General features: G+C 46.8%; 1 protein-coding gene across 1 annotated transcript in view; it reads right to left on the bottom strand.

Annotated features, from left to right (window-relative positions):
• LOC308483154 (uncharacterized protein) overlaps window positions 1–17,386 on the bottom strand; it is a 38,488-nt gene that overhangs the window by 14,544 nt on the left and 6,558 nt on the right. The window contains exons 3-10 of the mRNA XM_081016738.1: window positions 17,060–17,209; window positions 16,753–16,913; window positions 15,083–15,259; window positions 14,780–14,921; window positions 12,514–12,701; window positions 10,961–11,102; window positions 8,225–8,401; window positions 2,561–2,802 (exon numbers count right to left, since the gene is read on the bottom strand). Of these exons, the coding sequence (XP_080872864.1) occupies window positions 2,561–2,802; window positions 8,225–8,401; window positions 10,961–11,102; window positions 12,514–12,701; window positions 14,780–14,921; window positions 15,083–15,259; window positions 16,753–16,913; window positions 17,060–17,209 (1,379 nt within the window). The remainder of the gene's footprint in view (window positions 1–2,560; window positions 2,803–8,224; window positions 8,402–10,960; window positions 11,103–12,513; window positions 12,702–14,779; window positions 14,922–15,082; window positions 15,260–16,752; window positions 16,914–17,059; window positions 17,210–17,386) is intronic.

Here is a 17,386-nt window from a genome sequence, read left to right as displayed (position 1 = left end):
CTGATTTAGGCACAAGTCTGAGTTTCAAAGTTCCATGTCAGAGTGTGTTTTTTTGCCCCCCATTTCCCCTGTGAAAACCCACCAATCCACGGAAATCTGGAATTGCCATTTGTTTCTGTTCATCGTTAAAGAGCAGGTTTTCCTAGGCTGTGCCTAGAAAGTGCAGGGCAAAACGTAATGATGGGCAAGTCCTCTGTCTCGCTCCCCTCCTTGTCCTACAGGCAGAAAGCCGAGCCTTACGGCTTCTCCCTTTCCCCATTCTCCCCCTGGGCTAAGACCCCAAAGTTGGTCCCCGTGCAATGCAGAAATAATAATAATAATAATAATAATAATAATAATAATAATAATAATAATTTATTATTTATACCCCGCCCATCTGGCTGGGCCTCCCCAGCCACTCTGGGCGGCTTCCATAAAACCAAAAATACAGTAAAATCACACGTTAAAAACTTCCCTGAACAGGGCTGCCTTAAGATGTCTTCTGAATGTCAGGTAGTTGTTTATCTCTTTGACATCTGATGGGAGGGCGTTCCACAGGGCTGGCGCCACTACCGAGAAGGCCCTCTGCCTGGTTCCCTGTAGCTTTGCTTCTCGCAATGAGGGAACCGCCAGAAGGCCCTCGGCGCTGGACCTCAGCGTCCGGGCAGAATGATGGGGGTGGAGACGCTCCTTCAGGTATACTGGACCGAGGCCGTTTAGGGCTTTAAAGGTCAGCACCAACACTTTGAATTGTGCTCGGAAACGTACTGGGAGCCAATGTAGGTCTTTCAAGACCGGTGTTATATGGTCTCGGCGGCTGCCCCCAGTCACCAGTCTAGCTGCCGCATTCTGGATTAGTTGTAGTTTCCGAGTCACCTTCAAAGGTAGCCCCACGTAGAGTGCATTGCAGTAGTCCAAGCGGGAGATAACCAGAGCATGCACCACTCTGGCGAGACAGTCCGCAGGCAGATAGGGTCTCAGCCTACGTACCAGATGGAGCTGGTAAACAGCTGCCCTGGACACAGATTTGACCTGTGCCTCCATGGACACCTGTGAGTCCAGAATGACTCCCAGCCTGCGCACCTGATCCTTCAGGGGCACAGTTACCCCATTCAGGACCAGGGAATCCTCCACACCTGCCCGCCTCCTGTCCCCCCAAAACAGTACTTCTGTCTTGTCAGGATTCAACCTCAATCTGTTAGCTGCCATCCATCCTCCAACCGCCTCCAGACACTCACGCAGGACCTTCACCGCCTTCACTGGTTCTGATTTAAAAGAGAGGTAGAGGGTCAGGGGCGCCCCTTCGATGGGAAAACTGAGCCCCTTCCAACTCCAGCCTCTTCTTGCTTGAACTGAAAGGCAACTGAGGCAGAAAGAGCTTATTTTCAAGTGCTGGGGCTCAAGTCTGCTTAGAATTATTATTATTATTATTATTATTATTATTATTATTATTATTATTATTAAAATCAGTATACCACCCTATACCTTTAGATCGCAGGGCAGTTAACAACATAAAATTACAATATAAAAAGATGAACTGAACAACAACAGCAACAACAACAAGAAACCCTAGTCCCTAGTACCCAAGGAGCTGCTACTAGCTCTGAAGATCTTACAGCGACAGAATGATGCTTTGTGCATGGCCAGAGGCACTTTCGTTGCTCTTTCTCAGTTTCTCTGGCTGAAGCCCCCCTTTTATGCTTCTCCTGCCCTCAGAGAACCAAAATCCTGGCATTGTAGGTGAGGATATAAACAGAAAGGATTGTAAGTTATTTTTATACGCAGTGATGGCAGCAAGAATATTATTGGCACAAAATTGGAAGCAAGAAGAATTACCGACGAAAGAAGAACGGAGAATGAAATTGGCAGACTATGCAGAATTAGATAAACTAACAGGAAGGATTCGAAACCTGCGAGATCAGAGATTCTCAGAAGACTGGAGTAAATTTATGGACTATTTGAAAAGTAATTGTGATGGACAGATTATGCTAGTAGGTTTGCAAGACATTTCGTAAGGTGAATTATTTGAAATATTGCAAAAAAAGACAATGAGGAGAACTATTAGTTAAAGATAATTAAAGGTAATATGAAATTAAGAAATGCATAATAAGCGATAAGAACGGAAAATCATCAGAGGTGTTGACGGAAGTCCAAAAAAATATATTGTACAGTGGTACCTCAGGTTACATACGCTTCAGGTTACATACACTTCAGGTTACACACTCCGCTAACCCAGAAATATTACCTCGGGTTAAGAACTTTGCTTCAGGATGAGAACAGAAATCGTGCTCCGGCGGCGCGGCAGCAGCAGGAGGCCCCATTAGCTAAAATGGTGCTTCAGGTTAAGAACAGTTTCAGGTTAAGAACAGACCTCCGGAACGAATTAAGTACTTAACCAGAGGTACCACTGTATAAGATGTGAACTTCTGTTGTATGAATGCTAATTAATACGTTAAAAATGAATAAAAATGTATTTTTTTTAAAAAAGAACCAAAATCCGTCCTGCTTTCTTGCCTGATGTGGAAATTGTAAAATCACTCCCCCGACACCCCCCCCCCCAACACGGCTGCCGTGGTCTCACTTCTTTCAGGGAATTTATCAGCTCCTTGATGTCCACTTGGTGCATGTTTCCGATGAAGGGGAGTGGGGTTGGCCCCGGAGGAAGGGTCCTAAACTTCTTTCTCGATGAGAAGTGGAGGAAGAGGAGGCACGAGACGACCATGGCCAGGAGGATGCCAAAGACCCCGCCAAAATCTATCCTGGAGAGGAAGAGCTCCATTTTGCCGTCCGCGGTCTGCAGAGTCGCAGTGTCTGTGATTTCGCCTGGAGGGGGATGTTATATGGATGCCCGCGAGACCAGCTTCTAACTGGCTGAAACAAGCTCCCCTTGGCAAACAATGCCTGCCCTCAGCTGTCATTTGCTAACCTCATGTTTGCCGTTGGAGGAATCTTTCTGGCAGAGACACGGAATGAAAACAAGCTGGTTCTTCTTAGCCCTCAATGAAGACCAGATGTAGGTCCATTTTGCTCTGCGTTCAGTGGCTTGAGAAACAGCATATATACAACTGTAACCAAATCTAACCTCTTATTTCTTACGAAATGCTGCATTTTCATACCTAAGAACATAAGATGCTGCATTTTAATGTTGTACTTTAATCTTGTTTTTAAGTGGTATTTTAATCAATTGTTTTATACTTGGTGATACTTTCTTGGGCTCCATGATCACTGCAGATGGTGACAGCAGCCACGAAATTAAAAGACGCCTGCTTCTTGGGAGAAAAGCAATGACAAACCTAGACAGCATCTTAAAAAGCAGAGACATCATCTTGCCAACAAAGGTCTGTATAGTAAAAGCTATGGTTTTCCCAGTCATGATGTATGGAAGTGAGAGCTGGACCATAAAGAAGGCTGATCGCCGAAGAATGGATGCTTTTGAATTCTGGTGCTGGAGGAGACTCTTGAGAGTCCCATGGACTGCAAGAAGATCAAACCTCTCCATTCTGAAGGAAATCAGCCCTGAGTGCTCACTGGAAGGACAGATCCTGAAGCTGAGGCTCCAAGACTTTGGCCACCTCATGAGAAGAGAAGACTCCCTGGAAAAGACCCTGATGTTGGGAAAGATGGAGGGCACAAGGAGAAGGGGACGACAGAGGATGAGATGGTGGGACAGTGTTCTCTAAGCTACCAGCATGAGTTTGACCAAACTGCGGGAGGCAGTGGAAGACAGGAGTGCCTGGCGTGCTCTGGTCCAGGGGCTCACGAAGAGGCAGACATGACTAAACGACTAAACAACAGCTGCCCTGAGCCCGGTCTTGGCTGGCGAGGGCAGGGTATAAATTATTATTATTATTATTATTATTATTATTATTATTATTATTACAGTGGTACCTCGGGTTACATACGCTTCAGGTTACATATGCTTCAGGTTACACACTCCGCTAACCCAGAAATAGTGCTTCAGGTTAAGAACTTTGCTTCAGGATGAGAACAGAAATTGTGCTCCGGCAGCACGGCAGCAGCGGGAGGCCCCATTAGCTAAAGTGGTGCTTCAGGTTAAGAACAGTTTCAGTACCCGAGGTACCACTGTATTATTATTATTATTATTATTATTATTATTATTATTATTAGGGATTGCTGGATCAAGCCAATGGCCCATCTAAGGCCAGCATCCTGTTCCCGCAGTGGCCAAATACCTCTAAGAATCTAGGAATTTATATAAACTGCCTCGGGACCTGGAGGTGCCATAAGAAGAGCCTACCTGTCGGATCAGGCCAAAGGTTTTTGATTTAGTCTGGTATCCTGTTCTCACAGTGGCCAAACAGATGCCCATTATGGGAAACCCACAATCAGGATTTGACCGGAAGAGCTTAGCCATTGTTGCTAACAACCATTGACAGCCCTCTTCTTTGTAAATGTAGGAATATGTCTTCAATGCCCGTGGATCAATCTTTGGGATGGGCTTTAATGATACAGTGGTACCTCGGGTTAAGAACTTAATTCGTTCCGGAGGTCTGTTCTTAACGTGAAACTGTTCTTAACCTGAGGTACCACCTTAGCTAATGGGGCCTCCTGCCGCCACCGCCGCACCACCACCACGCGATTTCTGTTCTCATCCTGAAGCAAAGTTCTTGACCCAAGGTACTATTTCTGGGTTAGCGGAATCTGTAACCTGAAGCGCCTGTAACCTGAAGCATCTGTAACCTGAGGTACCACTGTACTGTGGTCCAGGGAGTCAGGATAGTTAGTTCAATATGTGGGCAGGAGTTCAAATCTCCCTGTTTTGGGTTTTCAAATCTGGTCAGTATGACAGAGGGCCAAAGAGACTTCTTCTGTTTGCTTCTTGTTTTCTGTCTGCCTCTGGCATCGTGGCCTGGCATCTTGGCTTTGGTTGCCTCCTGCTCGGACCTTGGAGCTCCTTGGACCTCAAAGCGCAGCATGTGACCTTTGGGCAGGGCGCAGGACTGGCAGAACATTATTTATGTACGCTACAACAGTGGCAAGAATCTTTATTGCACAATATTGGAAGACGGAAGGAACAATGGCAAGAAAAGCTGATGAACTATGCAAAATTGGCTAAGCTAGCAGACCAACTACGAGAGAAGGACAAAAAGGACTTCCAAAGAGTCTGGGAACCATTTACAGTTTATTTGCAGAAACAACAGAATGGACTGGATTCATTGGCTGGATTTGAATAAACTTTCACAACTTCTTTTGAGCAACAGATATTTCAGAGAACTGATAAGGAGTTTTATTTCTGCGTAGGAAAAGCAGGATACGATAAATAAAACTAAATAACTCAGCAGAGGGGGAGTTGAAGGAAGTCCGGAGGAGGGGAGGGAGAATAATTCTAAATAACATGGTGAATGAGATTTGTATGGCCTCTTTTCCCAATGACCCTCCATCTGACTTGGCTTCCTCCAGCCCCTTGGAAGCTGGGCTCTGCTCCCTGGTGAGGCTGGTCAAAGATTGACGGAGATGGACCCTGGCTGACATCTATCGATTATTTTCCCCCAAACGACCTTTAAGCTGGATGATTAAAGGTAAAGGGACCCCTGACCATTAGGTCCAGTCGTGGCCATCTCTGGGGTTGCGGCGCTCATCTCGCTTTATTGGCCGAGGGAGCTGGCGTACAGCTTCCGGGTCATGTGGCTAGCATGAATAAGCCGCTTCTGGCGAACCAGAGCAGCACACAGAACTGCCATTTACCTTCCTGCTGGAGCGGTACCTATTTATCTACTTGCACTGGTGCACTTTTGAACTGCTAGGTTGGCAGGAGCAGGGACCGAACAATGGGAGCTCACCCTGTCATGGGGATTCGAACCGCCTACCTTCTGATCAGCAAGTCCTAGGCTCTGTGGTTTAACCCACAGCGCCACCTGTGTCCCTAAGCTGGATTATTAGCCATCCATAAATTGCACAAGGCATTGTAGCTTCAAGGGCTCAGTTGCATGGCAAATAAAGGAACTCATAGAATCACAGAACTGTGGAGTTGGAAGGGACACCAAGAGTCATCTAGTCCAGCCCTCTGTATGCAGGAATCACAGAATCCCTGAGAGATGACCATCCGAGCTCTGCTTAAAAACCTCCAAGGAAAGAAAGTCCGCCACCTTCCGAGTGCCAGGAGCCAGGGTGTTGGTCAGCAATGAAAGAAACACAGTGTCAGTGACGTCAATTCTTTATTCAATGAAACCCAAGCCTAGTGTTACAACAACTCTTCCTCGTAGGTCTTGCCCCAGTGAGCTCCCTTAGACTCCTCCTCCCCTGGTTCCTTCCCAAACAATCTGAGGCTTCTCCATCTTGCCTACCTTTGCTCCGCTCTCTTCATACCTCTTCGTGTTCTGGGAGACCGATTGACTCTTGGTGTCCCTTCCAACTCCACAGTTCTATGATTCTATGAGTTTTATTTGACAAGCAACTGAGCCCTTGAATCTACAATGCCTTGTGCAATTTATGGATGGCTAATCTTCCAGCTTAAAGGTCATTTTGGGGGAAAGAATCAATAGATGTTAACCGGGGTCCATCTCTGTCAATCTTTGACCAGCCTCACCAGGGAGCAGAGCCCAGCTGCTCTTCTGGCTGCCAAGGGGCTGGAGGAAGCCAAGTCAGGTCATTGGGAACACAGGCCCAGACAGGGCCTGCCAGGACTTTTGCCAGTCCTGCACACTGCCGAAAAGTCACACCCTGTGTTTTAAAACAAAACAAAACAAAAATAGTCATCTTGCGACTTGCTGTTATAGATCCATGTTTGGATACAACATTAGAACATGAGGAGGTTCAATCTGAAATCAGGCTAGGAAATAAGATTATTCATCTCACAGGACCAGAGGTGGCTAGTAATAGTGGATATCAGGTTATAATCAGTGCCAAATTTGGTAGGAACCGGCCAACCCCGAGTTTGTTTCTTAAAATATGTCAGAAATATACATGGCAGCATAGGTCATTGGCTGGGTGGTGCCTCAAATGAATAAACATTTCTGAAATCGTGATACATAGAGCCTTCTGAAAGTGAATGTAAAGGGGAACGTGTGGTGTATTTCTCAATCCTTGAGCAATGGTCAACCTATCCACAGCCAACAAATATAGAAAAAGAGCTTTACAAACTAGTTCTGCACTGCAAGCTTTGAATATTTATGATAGACAGAAACAGACATCAAGATTCACTGGTGTGCCTGCAATCTCTGAAATTTCTTGTGCAACTTGTCTCCAAAACATGAATATTTTTGATGGTACCAATGTAGATACATTGCCAAAGGAATTGGTCTTATGTATGATCTTGGCAGCTCAAATGTTGTTTAGTCGTTTAATCGTGTCCGCCTCTTCATGACCCCCTGGACCAGAGCACGCCAGGCACTCCTGTCTTCCACTGCCTCCCGCAGTTTGGTCAAACTCATGACCAAATAGTCATTTCAAAATCTTACACTGGGTGCTTGGCAACGCTCACTGTGGGATATAGCGATAATGAAGAAAGCTGTGAATCATTTGAGAGTTTTGACAAGGCATATGACTTGGCATTCCTTTATTGCATATACTGAAGGCAGCCCTGTTCAGGGAAGTTTTTAATGTGTGACATTTTAATGTATTTTTAATCTTTGTTGGAAGCCGCCCAGAGTGGCTGGGGAAACCCAACCAGATGGGCAGGGTACAAATAATAAGTTGTTGTTGTTGTTGTTGTTGTTGTTGTTGTTGTTGTTGTTATTATTATTATTATTATTATTATTATACAAAGGAAGCCTCTTTCTCAAGATAACCCTTCTCCCCAGCCCGGCAGATCTGGAACTAGCCTTGAAAGTCAGTCTTTTTTGCTTGGACTTTGTTATGCTGACCCATGTGCCTCTCTTAAAATTTTGTTTTTCATCTTTTCATTCCCATCTCTTGTTATAACTGTTCTCTGTGTTTTATGTACATTATAAAATGAATTTTTTAAAAGGAAAATCAAATCCCCAATCCAGTCTTCCACAACCTGGTGCCCTCCATATCGGTTTCCTGAAAATTCATCAACCATTTATTGCAAATTTCTCCTAACATTGCCTTTTTCATATGCACAATTGCCTAAGAAGCACATTTTTGCAAAACAGTTCAAGTCCACCGGGTGAGTTGGGGTCTTCCTCCTCCTCCTTCCACGGACAGGCCTTCAAAGAGAGGGCTTTCCTACTTTACGGCCAATCTCTCAGGAGTGCAGAGGTACTGAGAGAGAAACCGAGATCTCCTTGCGCCGCAACACAGGAAGGGAGAGATCAGTGTTGGCGCCAGGACACTGACAGCTGGTATTTTGGGGGCACCTTCCCAAGGCCCACGGCCGCCGGTGCGAGGCTGATCTGGCTGGGGGGCACAGGGGGCTGGAGGGTGAAGGCCTGCAGGATGGTGGTGAAGAAGAGGAACAGCTCCATGCGGGCCAAGCCTTCACCCATGCAGATACGCTTCCCTGCCAGGAGAAAAACGCAAAATCTGTCAGGCAGGTGGAAGGAGCCCTCTGACAAAACCCACCCTCGAATTTATTCCCCAGTGAAAGAAGTTTCCGTTCTTCTGCCTCATTCTTGGGGTGCTTTAGGAATTTCCTTTAGAAACAAGTATTAATCAAGGAATGAAGGATTTATATCTAGATGTTAGGATAGAGATGATAAAGAAAACAGGAAAACAGGAAGACACAATGAGAGATAAAGGAGGTGCTGTGGGATTGGTGGAAGTCAATGTCTTGCCGTTGTTGTTTTAGTGTTTATAATATTAACTTGTAAGATATGGATTTGTTGTTGTTGTTGCTGTTGTTGTTGTTGTTGCTTTCTTTAATTTTCAAATGCTGGTTTTTGTGTGTTGTGTATTGTTATTTTTTGATATCTTTCGTGGTGTTGTTGTTTGGAAAATACTAATAAAATTTATTTTTAAAAAATCAATAAAAAGAAGAAGAAGAAAGGAATGAACCATGGTATGTTTTTATTTCGTCTTTAACATCTATGGATTATTTCTGTTGTACGGTTTTAAAACCAATAAAGCATTTTTTAAAAACACTCTGTGAGGTGAGTGAGGCTGAGAGACTTCAGGGAAGTAAGACTAGCCTAAGGTCACCCAGCAGCTGCATGTGGAGGAGCGGGGAAGCGAACCCGGTTCACCAGATTACGAGTCTACCACTCTTAACCACTACACCACACTGGCTTTCAAACAGATTTAGTAGGAACAATTACTCATAGGTACGTTGATCAATAGCTAATAATAATAATAATAATAATAATAATAATAATAATAATAATAATTTATTATTTATACCCCACCCATCTGGCTGGGCTTCCCCAGCCACTCTGGGCGGCTTCCCAAAAAATATTAAAATACTGTAATACATCAATACTGTAATATGATGCATAGGCATTCAAAGAAAGTGTTAAATGGCTGATAGGTGCAGTGGCGTAGCGTGGGTTGTCAGCACCCGGGGCAAGGCAAGTAATTTGCGCCCCCTAACCCCTAACCTGCCGCCGCTGCCAGCTTCTTCTTGCTGCTGCCCGGGCTGGTCTGGTGTGGTTCTCCCCCGCGCTCAGCGCTGCGCTGGGCGGCCGCTGCACTGTCCCTCCCCCAGATAGTCCCTCGCTCTCTCTCCGCACCGCACGCCTGGCACCCACCCCCTCCACAGTGGGCGGCGACCCGGCGGCTCGGATCGGATTCGCACAGCCAGCACTGCAGTGAGAGTGAGTGAGCCAGGTAGGGGCAGAGAGCTGGGAGTGCGCCCCCCCAGATGTTGTGCCCGGTGCGGCCGGCCCCCCCTACACCCCCATGCTACGCCACTGGATAGGTGAAAAGATGCGCTGGAAGAGTCACGGTTGAAACAGGGCCCCTTCCATGAGAGGTCCAGAGGGTGGCAACATGGGAACGGGCCTTTTCTGCAGTGGCTCCCCGTTTCTGGGATGCGCTACACAGGGAGTCTCACTTGGTGCCTTCATTATAAATCTTTAGGTGCCGGGCAAAAATGTTCCTCTTTGGCCTCTATCTGTGGCCCCTTGCATTGGGTGGGGTGTTTCATAGAATCATAGAATCCTAGAGTTGGAAGAGACCACAAGGGCCATCGAGTCCAACCCCCTGCCAAGAAGGAAACACCTCCTGACATATGGTTGTCAAGCCTCTGCTTAAAGACCTCCAAAGAAGGAGACTCCACCACACTCCTTGGCAGCAAATTCCACTGTCGAACAGCTCTTACTGTCAGGAAGTTCTTCCTAATGTTTAGGTGGAATCTTCTTTCTTGTAGTTTGGATCCATTGCTCCGTGTCCGCTTCTCTGGAGCAGCAGAAAACAACCTTTCTCCCTCCTCTATGTGACATCCTTTTATATATTTGAACATGGCTATCATATCACCCCTTAACCTCCTCTTCTCCAGGCTAAACATGCCCAGCTCCCTTAGCCGTTCCTCATAAGGCATCGTTTCCAGGCCTTTGACCATTTTGGTTGCCCTCCTCTGGACACGTTCCAGTTTGTCAGTGTCCTTCTTGAATTGTGGTGCCCAGAACTGGACACAGTACTCCAGGTGAGGTCTGACCAGAGCAGAATACAGTGGCACTATTACTTCCCTTGATCTAGATGCTATACTCCTATTGATGCAGCCCAGAATTGCATTGGCTTTTTTAGCTGCCGCGTCACACTGTTGGCTCATGTCAAGTTTGTGGTCAACCAAGACTCCTGTTTGTAATGTAGTCTTTCAATGGGGCGTGCAGCAACAGGTTGATAAGTGGTCAACCCAGCCCCTCTCCCACGCTGTCCTTGGCAGGTACAACGCAGGAGAGCCCTGCAGGATCAGGCCCCCCCAGCCCTGCATCCTGTTCTCCCAGTGGCCCCCAGATGCCTGCGAGAAGCCAAGACAAGTAGGACCAGAACAGAGGTTCCTTTCTCTGACCCTCCTGAGAAGGACCGCCTGGAAATGAATCTCATAGGAGAGAGACCACCCACCAACGCCGCTCCCCACTCCCCTCCCATTGGAATGGAAGGAGACCCCTCCCTCCCCACGTACCTGCTGAGAAAGGCATGAACGCCTCCACCTTCTTGAAGCAGCCTTGGCTATCCAAGAATCTTCCTGGGTCAAACTCTTGAGGGTTGGAGTGCTCCTCTGAGTCATAGTGAACGCTGCTCAGCAAAGGATAGATGTAGGTCCCCTAGGAGAATCATATACAGGGGTACCTCGGGTTACAGACGCTTCAGCTTACAGACGCTTCAGGTTACAGACTCCGCTAACCCAGAAATAGTACCTCGGGTTAAGAACTTTGATTCAGGATGAGAACAGAAATTGTGCTCCGGTGGTGCGGCGGCAGCGGGAGGCCCCATTAGCTAAAGTGGTACCTCAGGTTAAGAACAGTTTCAGGTCAATCAATGAAATTTTATTAATATTTTCATACTGAGATATTTGTAGAATATCTTCTTTTCTCTCTCTATTTTTTCTTCTTTTTCTTCTTCTTTTTTCTCTTTTTTATAAATGTGTCCTTATTTAAAATATGTATGTATTTGCAATATTTTGCTTACATTTTGTAATAATTATGTTAAATAATATATATATTATTTAACATAATTATTACATTATGTTTATTACATTATTACATTATGTATACATAATTATTACATAATTATTACATTATGTATACATTACATTAACATATATTACATTAATATATATATATATATATATATATATATATATATATATATATAAAAGAACAGTTTCAGGTTAATGACGTACTTCCAGAACGAATTAAGTTCTTAACCCGAGGTACCACTGTAGTTATTTATTTCCTTCACATCTGATGGGAGGGTGTTCCACAGGGTGGGTGCCACCATCGAGAAGGCCCTCTGCCTGATTCCCTGTAACCTCACTTCTTTCAGTGAGGGAACCACCAGAAGGCCCTCAGAGCTGGACCTCAGTGTCCAGCCAGAACGATGGGGGTGGAGACGCTCCTTCAGGTATACTGGACTGAGGCCATTTAGGGCTTTAAAGGTAAGCACCAACACTTTGAATTGTGCTCGGAAACGTACTGGGAGCCAGCGAAGATCCTTTAGGCCTGGTTTTATATGTTCCCGGCAGCCTTTCTCAGTCACCAGTCTAGCTGCCGCATTCTGGATTAGTCACCTTCAAAGTTAGCCCCCCATAGACCTCATTCCACTAATTCATTGCAGGTGGTTGAACACGGTGACCCTTTATGTCCCTTCCGACTCTTTAATTCTATGATTATTGGCTTGTCAGCAGCAGCATTCCAACTCTAGAGAAACCCAGTGTTGATTTTGTTTCAAAATCTTCTCTGCACTTTACATCATTTAGTAGTATTAAAAAGATCCATGTGGACAAGCAGCCTGGCAGACAGATAAGGCAGCTTCCTGGGAGCTTTGAAATATACCCATTTCACAGGTGGAGAACTGACTCCTGTGGATAAATGCCTTTCCAAGGCAAGTCCAGGTGTGACATGGGAGGCACTGAGCTCAAATCCTGTCCCCGCCCTGACCCAGGAGTTTCAGACCAGTTGCATGGAGGGACCAAAGGCTGGATCCTGATCCCTCCACCCCTGCTGGGAATCTTACCTTGGGGATGACATAACCCCTGAAGTGGATGTCTTTCCTGGCCATGCGGGGAAGATTCATGGGTAGGATATCGCTGAATCGCTGGATCTCGTGCAAGACAGCCTCCATATAGGGCATTTTGTTCCTGTCCTCACTGGCTGGGATCCGGTCCCTCCCAATCACTCGATCGATTTCCTCGTGGAGCTTTTCTTGGGGAAAAGAGAACAATTCCTGTGTCACAGGGAGCTGAGCAAGATAACCTTTTGGGTCCCTTACAACTGTACAATACCATCATTCTATGACTGAGCACCTGTTCACAATCAGGATAGCACCATGCCTTTCTCTCTTGACACCCTTTCACTGGGACATTTTTGGGGATGGAGGGAGGACAAGACGGAGGGGCCATGGGCACAAATCCCTCTCGTCTGGGAACTGTGTGTATACCGTATTTTTTGCTCTATGTTGTTGTTTAGTCGTTTAGTCGTGTCCGACTCTTCATGACCCCATGGACCAGAACATGCTCTATAAGACTCACTTTTTCCCTCCTAAAAAGTAAGGGGAAATGTGTGTGCGTCTTATGGAGCGAATGCAGGCTGCGCAGCTGTCCCAGAAGTCAGAACAGCAAGAGGGATTGCTGCTTCCCTCTTGCTGTTCTGGCTTCTGAGATTCAGAATATATTTTTTTTCTTGTTTTCCTCCTCCAAAAACTAGGTGCGTCTTGTGGTCTGTTGCATCTTACAGAGCGAAAAATACGGTAACCTTTTTCTAGATGATGTTACTCTTGCCAGGACGGAACTACATGTCCCGTTAATCTCACATCTTGACTACTACAGTCACTTCTATTTGGGGCTTCCCTTGAGGGTGGAAATTGCCTGTTTCTTTATCTTACTGCATTCATAGATCACCTTTTCCTCCATGGAAATCAAGGTGGTGTACATGGTCCACACAGCCCTCCATGGAGAAGAGTGCACTTAAGTTTGGGCTGTTGCCTTCTATCACCAGCTTGATCTGTTCTTGGCATCTGACTGTCTTGAGAGACAATGGAGTGTGCCACCAGGGGTGAAGTCAAACGGCTGTGTTAGGAGCACCAAAGTGACCTCCCCAGGGCGCAAGCCTGGGCAGCGTGTCTGGAGGTCCTGGGCTGCTCAGATGACAAGACCCCCCTTTCGGCCTTCCTGATGTGGTCCAAAGGAAAGCAGAGCACGATGTTTGGTACCAGCTGGGCTGCGGGAGTTGCAGGAAGGTGGCGTACAAGGTGCCATCCAACCATCTTAGGGACCTCAGTCCTGATTTGTGTAGGGCAGGAATGTCCAACTTCAAGTAGGCTGTGAGCTACTATCCAGTATCAAAAGCTGTCATTCTTCAGCAAGCATTCCATTCTCTCACCCTTCAGAAGTCCCTTAAAGGTAAAGGTAAAGGGACCCCTGACCATTAGGTCCAGTCATGGCCGACTCTGGGGTTGCGGCACTCATCTCGCTTTATTGGCCGAGGGAGCCGGCGTACAGCTTCTGGGTCATGTGGCCAGCATGACTGAGCCGCTTCTGGTGAACCAGAGCAGCGCACGGAAATGCCGTTTACCTTCCCGCCGGAGTGGTACCTATTTATCTACTTGCACTTTGACATGCTTTCGAACTGCTAGGTTGGCAGGAGCAGGGACCGAGCAACGGGAGCTCACCCTGTCACAGGGATACGAATCACCGACCTTCTGATCGGCAAGTCCTATACTCTGTGGTTTAACCCACAGTGCCACCCGCATCCCCTCAATGCCCCTTGGTTCCCTCTAAAGCACATGCAGAAACTGCCTATTTGACCGTTGAACCCACTTTGGATCTCGTTTGCTCCAGCTGCCAGAGCCTGTCTTCGCTTGCAGGGGAAGCCGCTAATTCACCGAGGGTTTGAGACCCATAGGCTACCCTCACTTGGCTTAGCCAGCCAATCAAAGTCATACTACCCTGAACACACCCAACCGTGTCTGAGCTTGGAAGCTAAGCAGGGTCAGGCCTGGTTAGCATTTGGATGGGAGACCATGGTGAGGATACCAGATGCCCTAGGCTTTTCCTCCTTTTGGGCGTATGGAGTGATAGGGGAGTGGTAGTACCTCTGGTTGGGGACACGTCCTACTCCTTCTGGGGTACTTTGTCTGCCTCTGGTCCCTACCCAACACTCTTCTCTCACCTGCGGCTCCCAGAAGCTGTCAGCATGCGACAATGGACACACCCTGGGAACAGCCTGGTCTGTAGCTGTAGAAGCTCAGATGATTCTCATAGGTTTCCTCCTTCTGCCCTCACCTTGAATCTGTGGATACTTCAGCATGGTGAGGAATCCATATCTCAGGGTGGTGCCGATCGTCTCCGTCCCAGCGAAGAACAAGTTGAAGGTGGCCATTACCAAATTCTCCATGCAAAATTCAGAAGCCGGGTTATTCTTTTCCTGCCAAGAGATCGAGGTCAGCTATGATGCCTGCACTGAAAGGGGGGGTCAGACTAGATGCCACTTGGGGTCCCTTCCAATTCCACAATTCTCTGAAACCTGCAGACAGCACGTTTTTTGGGGGGGGGCAGATGATGGAGATGAGGAAGTTCATTCCTTACCTGATCCATCTTAACTAAGAAGCAGTCAATGTAGTTGTGGGGGTCAGAGGGATCCAGCGACGCCTGCTGTATCTTGATCCTCTCCTCTATGAAGTGGATGATCCCCTGGGAACATTTGCTGCCCGCGTGGTGGGATCCGGGGATCTTCTCCATGATCTCTGGGAAAATATTGTACAGCTGCAGGGGAAGAAGATGGGGAGCAATGGAAGGGCGTTACCACATTTGGCTGACCTTAGGATGTGTCTCCTGCAAACTCAGATTCCCAAAAAAAGGCACGTGCTGAGAAGAAGAAGAAGAGTTTGGATTTGATATCTTGCTTTATCACTACCCGAAGGAGTCTCAAAGCGGCTAACATTCTCCTTTCCCTTCCTCCCCCACAACAAACACTCTGTGAGGTGAGTGAGGCTGAGAGACTTCAGAGAAGTGTGACTAGCCCAAGGTCACCCAGCAGCTGCATGTGGAGGAGCGGAGACGCGAACCCAGTTCCCCAGATTACGAGTCTATCGCTCTTAACCACCACACCACACTGAGGCTTACGCCTGCCTGGAAAAGTGACCCTTGACTCTTTGCACATGCACATGGGTCCTTGGGCTCTCCTTTCCAAAAGCCTCCCTTCGCTTCAGAAATTCCAGCGCTGCCTTCTGCCCTGCAAGGCCCACGAGTGAGAACACTCTACACAATGAACTGGAGAGACGGATTCAGCCCATTGCTGTGGTTGCTTAGCATAAGGCGGTCAGGTGGGGGGCAAACTGAGCTCCCTAGGCAACAAATCGCTCCTTCCTGCCACAGATTTATGAACCCTGACCTAATAATCTGGATTTCTGGTATTCAGGGCTTTGGCAAATTGCTCTCCTGGAAGGGAGATTCCATAAGCGAAAATATCTAGGGCAGAGCTTGAAGGACTAGATAGGCAGACAGATAGATGGCATGATTTTAATTCTTATACAAGAATTGAGACACGTGGTCACTCAGTGCCGCCTGCCTTTGCAAACGTCTGGCTCATTTAAGACTAGAGAGAACTTTGAGCGTCCATAATGATGGATCTTGGCCTCTGTTTATTTCCTTGATACACCAGGCATATCGTGCTAGAAAACCACCTCAGAAACATTGGACTCTATAGAGGGATTCATTTGAATAAAATATGTTAATTAATCAAACTTCCAAACTCTTATGGAAAGACACTGAAATTCTTAAAGTGACCTTAACAGAAAAGCCAAACCATTGCTTTGTTTTCTTTTGTTGTTTATGGCTTGTTTGTTGCCATATATGTGTTTTTTGACCAAATTGCGGGAGGCAGTGAAAGACAGGAGTGCCTGGCATGCTCTGGTCCAGGGGGTCACGAAGAGTCGGACACGACTAAACGACTAAACAACAACAACAATGTATTTTTCAGATTGCTATAATTCAAAATGATGGATTAAAAATTAATGATGGTGATGGTGATGATGTAATTCACAGGGGAATACTGTGTCTAATAAATAGTCTTTATTTGCAAATATAAGCTTTGTATGCATTAATGCTTTGGAACTGGGCTGTACCTTTGCTCTTTTGCCCTTCCATGCTGTGACACTCTATTGTTTAACTTTTCAGTTCTTTGCTTTAAAAAAACCCACGATAATAAGTAAAGGGTAGATATATTGGGGGGGGGGTTGCAGTCCGTCCGCCCTCACCTGAGACGGGGGCAGGCTGGCCACGCGGAACCGTTCTGTGATCAGCTCACTCAGGGTGATGAATTTCTCATCGTCGTACTGGAACCTGTTCCCAAATACGATGGAACAGATGACATTGGAGACGGCTCGGCTGATGACGACGGTGGGGTCAAAGGGCGTCCCTAGTGGGGAGAGACAGAAGGCAGGAGGAGGGAAGGAAAGGTCTGTCTTTGGCAAGAGCACACAATGGCTACGCTTGTGGACCAAGCACCACAGAGTCTTCTAGAGGCGACCAATCCTTTAATTATGAATTTCTCCAGAGGCCTACCTTGCAATTTACGGAACTCCTCTGCCAGGCACCGGGCCTCCTCCTGGATCCGCTCCTCGATGGACCGTTTCCCCATCCCGAAATTCCTCAAGGTGGTGAGGCTGAACCTGCGAAGCTGCCTCCACCGATCACCGTTGGAAAAGGTCACCCCTGGCCAAGCAATATTATGATTATTGTAATATTTTTGTGTATATCCCCCCTTCTTCCTTGACAGGGACAGATTGTCTCTTCGATACTCATCCTTTTAAAACCTTGGCCGATTCATGTGTTATGTTTCCCACGGACATCTCCCACAACCTCCCATTTCCTGACCTCCAGTTTGCTGCA

Source organism: Podarcis pityusensis (genome assembly GCF_964106645.2).
Source record: "Podarcis pityusensis genome assembly, chromosome: 8".
In the NCBI taxonomy this organism is placed as follows: domain Eukaryota; kingdom Metazoa; phylum Chordata; class Lepidosauria; order Squamata; family Lacertidae; genus Podarcis; species Podarcis pityusensis.
Note: the sequence above shows the minus strand (reverse complement) of the source record. Positions and strands in the feature narration are given on the sequence as shown.